The 8,874-nt window shown below is 37.1% G+C and overlaps 1 protein-coding gene across 2 annotated transcripts in view; it reads right to left on the bottom strand.

Annotated features, from left to right (window-relative positions):
* Window positions 1-123: 123 nt before the first annotated feature.
* Window positions 124-8,874, bottom strand: part of BMP2K (BMP2 inducible kinase) — a 143,853-nt gene continuing 135,102 nt past the window's right edge. For both annotated transcript variants that reach the window (XM_030819041.1, XM_030819040.1), the window contains one exon: window positions 124-5,851. In XM_030819041.1, coding sequence (XP_030674901.1) covers window positions 4,428-5,851 — 1,424 coding nt within the window. In that variant the 3' untranslated portion in view covers window positions 124-4,427. The remainder of the gene's footprint in view (window positions 5,852-8,874) is intronic.

The following is an 8,874-nucleotide window of genomic DNA, read 5'->3' as shown; positions in this document are numbered from 1 at the left end:
CCACTAGCTGCTACATAATAGGTGCTTAATGTTTGTGGTGTGAATGAAATAACTGAATTTGAATAGACGTTTACATCCAAAAGTTATAATAAGACAAATAATGAAAAACTCCAAAGTCACTGATTATAAAGAATATGCAATCCATTTGGGATTTATTGCATTTAAAGAAAACAGATTAAAACAGGTATGATAAATACAGTAAGAAAATAACTTTAAATTTCAAACAAAACAGTGAATCAGGGACAGAATTCAGTCAAAAAGAATAAGCAATGTAAAGGCAATAAAGTAATAAAATCAGTTAGTGCTTAATTAGATATGGCAGGGGAAAAGGGGTGGGAGGGGGAGACTGAGTCTATCTCATAACTGTTTCCCAGCTATATTTGAGGACTGAAGTTACTTTAGCAAGTATGTTTTGTAACAAGTAGAAATACAATAAAGATGTACATTTGCTTTATTTAAAGGTTAAAGTTATTTGCTTAGTGGTACATAAAAGGCTTCAGAAAATTCAAGTTTAACAAAAAATGGAAGTGTAATCAAAGAAAGTGCACTTAAAGCTGTTTGCCAGCAATTAAAAAGTAGCTTCTATACAGCTTCTATTAGATGACTTTTCAATCACAAAAAGAGCAGTCATAAAAACAATTCTTTCAAAAGTAGCACTATAAATTTTAAAATAAAACAAAAATAACCCCAAATCATGACCCTTTGCATTATCATCAACCTTATTCTCTTAGTAGCTTTTGTAAACCCTCACTAGGAGTGAATGTTCTCTTAGATATGATTGTGGTTGCAATTCCATTTTTTAAAAATTCACATTAACTCCACAGTAGAGAGATGTGACATGCATGTGTGTACATATTTTTATCTTAATATATAAAACACCACTGAGTACAAAAGTTCTCAAATAAACTATCATTTATGGTATTCTCACAGTAGATATGTCATCTCATTCTCACAGTAGACTGTCAACTCAATAATTGGACCTAAAATTAACAAGTTTGCTAAGAAAAAAAATGAGAAAAAAGTTTACTGCACATTCTAAATATATTAAAAACAAATGTACCCAAGCTCCTCAAAACTAGTGATATTAATACACTTGTACCTTCTAACAGTGCTTACGTGAAGTACCAAAACCTAAAATAAACCAAGCAGAGTAGCTGACTTGTAACAAAACTGCTCTGCCTGGTGAACTTCAGCATAGAAGAGTGGGCTCCACTGTAGATTTTCCACCAGCAAGAGGACAACAGTCTATCACTCTTAAACAATAAACAGGGTGAGACTGAAAGTTGTGTCTATTTGCAAATCCAGATAATGTCATCACTATGCCCAACACGTACACAGGGATTGGGGTAAGGGAAAATAATTACACTCCTGAATAAATGTTCTAGTCAAATTTTCATCCGACCTACGACCTTTCCTCCTCCACCTAATATACTTACCATGCAATTTTTGTGTCTTAGATACATTCTTCAATGCCATAAAAAGCTGATCTTTTTAATACTAACATTTTACTGACGTGATATTAAAATAAGCAAATGGTCCACTTTTAAAGGATTATTCAAAATCAACAAGCATTATTAAAGCTGTTAGGAAACAACTTTGGCCTCAGATTTTTGCTAGCTTCATAATAATTTACTTCTCTTAGTGATGTTCAAGTATAACAGGTTTAGTTATAACTACATCCCAAAGAAGCACAGGGGACACCCAAATAATATTAGGGAAAAAACCCCCAAATTTTATATATATATATATATATTTGCTTAGTGGTACATATATATAACCTTTCTTCCTTCCTTAAACCAGAATTGAACCATCCCATAATAGAGCCAAACTTTTATTGAGTGCTGTGTGCCAGGTACTGTGTTAAGCACTTTCACATAACTTGGGGGCTTTATTCTCATAATTCTCACCAGGGAATAACCTGAGCATCAGCTGTGTGGAGTGACCTACACCTTGACCATGATTCTGGGGGATGATGAATGAAAATGCAAAGTATAAATCTATACTCCTTAGGAAAATGCCTCTACAACAACACAAAGGAATCTCTCCATTTCTATCTTATTGAACCCCCAATTGAACCCTGTATCTTTTCTCTGAGCTACAATCTTGAAAGAAGAAAGTCACTGTGCTGTGTTATAAGAATGTAAATATTTTATGCTGTCAGAGTTGTTTCCTCAGAATTTATAAGTCAAAGGGTCTACATCAGTGTCGGAATCATTTAAAATTATTCAGTGTATTGAAAAGCGAGTAAAACTCTAGGTATTTCATGTTTACATCTGAAGAAGACCACATTAGTTCATCCTCTACCCCTTTTCTAAATGATGAAACTCATGAGGTCTAGCAGAGACCGAAGACTAATACAATCAAGAAGCATATTGTGTACATCTCAACAGATTTTCATTTAAAAAAATTATTGTTTGATACAAACCTACTGTAGTTCATGAATTTACTATGTGTAATCATCAACTCTTCACTTCTAAAAGAATCACTTGAATCTATTTTGTAAAGTTTTTAAACATCTACTTGAGCATTTGCATTAGCAGTATTAATCAACCTGAGAATCAGAAAAAAAAAAAGGTGCAAACATATTTGCCTTTGGCACGAGGACAAATAATTGGTGCAGTCCAGCTCTAAATAATAATGTAATGCTTGGTCTGCCTCTGCTACATTGTGATTCACATATTGCTTCCCTATCCACAAATTTGTATTTGATTTAGCATATAAAAGAAGGGAAAAAGCAATAAAAAGACAAATACGTTGTTTAGTTACATTTACTTTGCTTCTTTCCAAGTTCAGAACTGTGAAAATAGGCGAATAGCTTATCCCATTGGGGCACTATAATTAAGAGATTCCTAATAAAATTACTCATAAAATATACTTTGAGTTCGAAGAGAGTTAATTTAAAATATAAAAATCAAAGAGCGTGCCAGTTGATGAGTTTCCACTCCTTTCTGTAAATAGCATTAACTGTTCTAGAAACTTCCAAATGTTAATCTGGTAGCACAGCACAATTATATCTTAAAACAGTTATAGACACAGGAAGCACAGATACTATATTCACATTAATTCACATATGTAATCTCTATCATTAAATGATTTCTATAAAACCTCAAGTTTCTAATTAGGATTTGTGGTGTAAAAAAAGGCAAATTGGTAGCTGGGTTCTTTTCAGTAAAGACACAATCAACTAGCAGAGTTAAGATGCTAGTCCACCTTATATGCATTTTAGGATCTGGTGTATTAGTGCAGAGGTACTTGCAGCAGGATGCATGAATCCTGCCTTTATATAAGGCTTTGTGGGTGTCACCGTTTGGTGCACTTTATTAAAACTACTCCACCCCCCAAACCTAATAAAAATAATTGCTGCTTATGACTTGGGGAATATTTGGTGAAGTTACTAATAAAGTACATTATTAAATGCAACATGATTTCACATTGTGAATGTCTTGAAAATTCAGTTTCCGCTACATATTTTCTTCGTAAAATAAAATTTTTATACAACCCTTGTCCTCACTCCAATTTTTCCAACAATCTGCTTTATTAGGGCCATCACAATAAAAGTTTGGGGCAAGAAGCCATGCATAAAGTGTTTCTAAAGTAGTGAATGTTTTCTATTCTGTATCCTTTTTTCTTCTTATAATTTCTTTACAAATGTCAGATTATTTCTCTTCATATTTTTGTTCTAGGCTTCTATGCGATAGTCCATTTTTTTAATGTTTTAACTGACAAAAATTATATTTATCATGTATAACATTGTTTTGGAATATGTAAATTGTGGAATTGAGCTAATTACACATTATTTCATATACTTATCATTAGATATTCCATATTAATGGCACTTGTTTTTAAAAATGAAACAGTTTTAGGCACAATAGTCAGTTACTTCTGGCTCTGCTTTGTGGAGAAAGGTGTATGGACTGAAATCTCTGCACTCTCCAGATAATAACTTTCTAATGCTTTAAGAGAACTAGGTTGTTTTTAACTGTCTGGAAATTAGAAGAGACCTTAAAAAAATTCACAAGTGTAACTAGTGTATGTACAAATAACCCTAATTTTAGGGATATGCACACAAAAATGACATTCTGATATCAAAAATAACAGTTTTACTGTCCCTTCTCAGTGGCTACACACCTAGAAAGGTGCCATGTGCTTTCATTGAAGTACCACACTTGCATTTCTGTGTTGTGATGTCAGTAGCAGAAACCCTTAGTTAGAGCTTGCAATTTAGCTCCCTTTTCTCCTGAAGAGGAATCAAGTTACTACCCTGTAGAGATACTTCATTTTTCTATTTGGTTTATTTAGAAATCACCTATTCTGACTGATCTTTAAGAATGAATGATATAAAGAGCTACCAAATTTTCTTTCAAATTCATAAAACTATTCACACTTTTTTGAAACAGGAGTTAATGCCAAGAATCCGTCAGAAGCATCTACTGTTTAGAAGGAAATGGAGCAGCACCAAATGGGTCTAATTCGACTGATTGGGACTGTTGGGACTGATGTGGAGTGATGCTTTGCACCACAAGTTCTGTAAAGGGCACGGCACCAAAATCATCCATTTTCAATACATCTGCACTATGGAATGACCCATGTAGTGAATTTTGTCTTGGCCGCCCTGGCAGGACAGTATTGTGATCAGCACGGATGTCACTCAGGCCCTGATGTGGAGGGTGCCATGACAGGTCTGGAGAATGGAAGGGCTTGGCACCAAAGGGGTCCAACAGGCTCTCCTCAGGTTGTAAGACATTCCCCCTTTCTTTCCCATCAGTCAGTGCAACGCTAATGTTCTCCTTGGAGTCTGAGATGGTTAAAAATTCATTGCTACTTTGAGAGTCTCGGCGGCCCACTTTTTTGTGCCTGCGAGCCCTCTCTGGAGTGCGATAGGTAGGCTTCAAAGTCTTCTTTGTGCTAGTTGGCGTGCCATGATGCCGCTTCCCATTACTTTTGGACATATCCTGCTTTGTGCGCCTTTGGCGAGAGGACAGTTTCTGCAAGCTGCGCTGTTTGACTTTTTGCTGCTGGCTCCCCGTTATTTCATCAAAGGGCACAAGCCCAAAAAGGTCTTCATTGCTTTCACTTTTACTTGTTGATGTGAGGAAGGGCTGAAATGGAGTGGAGCCAAATACATCTACACTTTTGGGATAAGCAGGGATAGTATGTGCCTCAGGCCCCACCGCATGGCATTCTTGTACATTCACCTTCTTGCTAAAGGGCGCCTTTGTGAATACATCAAATTCCTCCTGCTCCAGTCCTGCAGCAGGAAACCTGTGTTGAGGGAGGTTCTTTTCATTCTTTTCTTGCTGGGGCTGTTGAGCACGCACTGCAAAGAAGGGGACAGCGCCAAATACATCAAACTCCTGTTTGGGAGTCTCCACCCCAACATCAGAGGATAATTGGGCTGAGGTGAGGAGTATTGTATTAATATCTTGGGTTGGTCCACTGCCAGATCTGTCTCTGTAGACGGAGCTCATGTCACTGTACTTTGCTTTAGCCTGCTCATAATCAGAATCAGAGCTATGTTTCTCTTCTTCTTCCTCATCTTCAGAATCCATGAGGAGAGGCCTATGACCCAGATTTTCTGGTTCAGTATCATCATCATTAAAATCTCCTTGTTCCCCCTGAAGAACTTCTTCATCATCTTGCTCTTCCTCTTCACTGCTCTTAGGAGAAGGGGGATCTGATTCAAAATCACTTTCAGATTCATCATTCCCCTTTTGCACTTGACCCTGTACTGAGGTTTTCTTTCCAGTCCGCTGATCTTTAGATGCTGGACTTGTTTTACCATTCTTGATAGGGTTTGCAGTGCCATTTTCTTGATTTATAGATGAATGTTCAGCTTTCTTTTCAGGAGAACCTGCAAGTTCAAAGAAATATTATTACAGCATTCCAATGCATTTCAGAATCCTCTTGCACTAAATGTTAATATTTATTACACATGGCATTACAAATCCCTCATACGAGTTCCCTTAGAGAAAAGAATAATGTTGTCAATTCTTTGTCATTAGACTTAGAGAATGCATTTGACCTCAAGGATATAGTTAAGTCTTAATGTAGACAGACTTACTCATATCTGGACCCTAAACCCTGCCTCATCATACTCTCACTGACAGCCAAATTTTATTTATAGCACACAGAATGTAGTAGACTAGCAAATTTTCTTCACCCCACCACCAAAATAACATTATTCTGCTAATTCTGAAAGGTCAGATTTCACATTCACCAAATACCTTCTGCTTATATTTCAACTCTTGTAGTTTTCCCATAGAGATCAACAAGCATGAACAGCCTGCCTGCTCAGTTACATATTTGTTTCACTATTTTTTTTTAAATCAGCATTGTATTTTTTATAAACCACTGTCTTTTGAATTGAGTTAGCACGAATGGCCTGATCAAAGCTAAGGACCAGATACTAAATGGAGACTGTACCAAGAACATCTGCCTTCTCTAGATGATATGTCTTCCTTTAATTATAATATCCATACATTAAAAAAGCGAGATGCCTTTAAAAACAAATCTAAACCATCTGGAGATGTTTTTAGCTCAGAATCCATTCAGTCACTTCATTTTCTGAGTTCATTCAACAAAAGAAATATAGGGCACTTTGCTATACACTGATTATACATTGGTGAGTAAAAGAAACATGGTTTCTGCTTTCAACGGTTTACAATCAGAGGTTGTAATTAAACACAAATTGTGACTAGTGCTCTGAAATAAAGGAGAGCAGGGAAATGGGCGCATAAACCTACTTTGGACAGTTGGTGAAGACCCAAGGAGATGACAGTTAGGTTTGAACAATGAGAAGGAGCCCAGCCATGCAAAGGATAAGCTGGAAGCAGCTTCCAATAAAAGCAATGGCATATATAAAGACATATTTAAGGGGCTGAAAATAGGCTATTGTGGCTGGAACATAGTGAGCAAGGGAGGATCAGGTACAAGATGAGGTAGGGAAGACTGGAAAAGGCCAGACTGTGAAGGTCCTTTAAGGCCATGATAAGCAGCATATATTTCATTATACACTGAATTCAAAATTCAGTGTATAATGGAAAGCTGTTATTAAAATGGGTGTCATGATTAGGTTTACATTTTTTTAAAAAAATGACTGCTCTATAGAAAAACACTAAGGAGGCCGGGTGCAGTGGCTCACCCCTGTAATCCCAGCACTTTGGGAGGCTGAGGCGGGTGGATCACGAGGTCAGGAGTTTGAGACCAGCCTGGCCAACATGGTGAAACCCCATCTCTACTAAAAATAGAAAAATTAGCCAGGCATGTTGGCAGGTGCCAGCTGAGCCAGGAGAATCGCTTGAAACTGGAAGACAGAGGTTGCAGTGAGCCAAGATCGCGCCACTGCACTCCAGTCTGGGCGAAAGGGCAAAACTCTTGTCTCCAAAAAAAACAACAAAAAAAAGACTAAGGGAAGGTAAGAAGGGGAGTTCAGGCAAAAGGAAATTATAGTAATGCAAGTTAGAGATTTTCGTGGCCTAAATGACATGACAGTGGTGGCAGGGTGGGTCAAAGTAGAAAAAATAGAGATTGAAAACTCTTGGTGGATGGTAGTACCATTAACAGAAAGAAAAGAATGAGTGGCGTGATAGAAACCCATTTACCCTGATGTGATTATTATGCACTGTATACCTGTATCAACGTATCTCATGTACCCCATAAATGTATATACCTACTATGTACCCACACACAAATTTTAATGAGCATAAATTTTTTAATAATGAGTAAGTTGGAAAGTGAAGAGGAGTACTAAAAATTTTGTTTGGAGACATTAAGCTTGACATATGTGTGAGAAAACATTTAAGTGTACAGCAGTTAGGTATCTGTGACTTGAAACCAACGGTTAGTTTTTGGCTGAATAAAATAGATTTGGGAGTTTTCACCATGCAGTTGGTATGCAGAGACAGCCACAAGACTAAAGGGCATCACCTCGGAAGAAAACATAGAAGAAAAGAAGATCCAAAACTGAGCCCTCAGTATCAAACATTCAGAAGTCAGCAGAGGAAGATGAACATGCAAAACAAACTACAAAGTAACAGCCAGAGAGGAGGAAGAAAACAGCTGAGTGCAATGTCACAGAAATGGAGAGAGAAGAATGTTTGCAGGGAGGTAACAGACAACTGAGCTGGATGGTGCAAAGAGGTCCAGTAAACTAAGGACATAAAATGGCCACTGGATCTGGTCATCTTGTATAGTTTGTTGGCAATGTTGACATAAGTAGTGCTGCTAAAGAATGTGTGGGAGACAAGTATGTGGAGAATACCACCAGGTTATACTTAAATGCAAATATAATCTTCTGCCAGTTCCTTAAAACCAGCCAAGAGCTACACGCTGTATTTGTTATCCTTCCAGATTAAAAGCAAATCAAATGCAGATTCTCAAGTTTGACTTCTTCCCTATACAGCATATTTATGATATTAAAAACAAAGTTAATTTTAGATTAGTGAATTTATTTTCATGAATTTTTATTCAAAAGCAAAATATGGGAAGAGGGGAAAAACAAAAATAAAATATGTACAGTTCCAGAAGATTTCCCATCATTCCTGACTGTGGAACATTTAACGTATTACTCCTTGAGCTGCATACTCACCCACAGCCACAACATTCACACCTCACGCCTGCTCACGGACACCTCCAAGTAACATTCCAATGTTGCCCAAAGTGTATTCCACAGAGGCTACTTCCCTAACAAGAACCAAGCCAAACAGTTCTGTGGTCTCAAGCAAACAAGTCTATGAAATGGTGCACTCTGCATTTTGTCTCCACTCCTACTCACCTGGAGTATGCTCATTAAAGGCGCTGAGTCCTACACAAAAGAATCTAATTTTATGAACCCTAGGATTTCCCAAATTGCCTTCACTACCCTTTTATTTACAT

Source organism: Nomascus leucogenys, chromosome 9 (genome assembly GCF_006542625.1).
Source record: "Nomascus leucogenys isolate Asia chromosome 9, Asia_NLE_v1, whole genome shotgun sequence".
NCBI lineage: Eukaryota > Metazoa > Chordata > Mammalia > Primates > Hylobatidae > Nomascus > Nomascus leucogenys.
The sequence above is the reverse complement of the archived record's forward strand: the minus strand, read 5'-3'. Positions and strand labels throughout refer to the sequence as shown.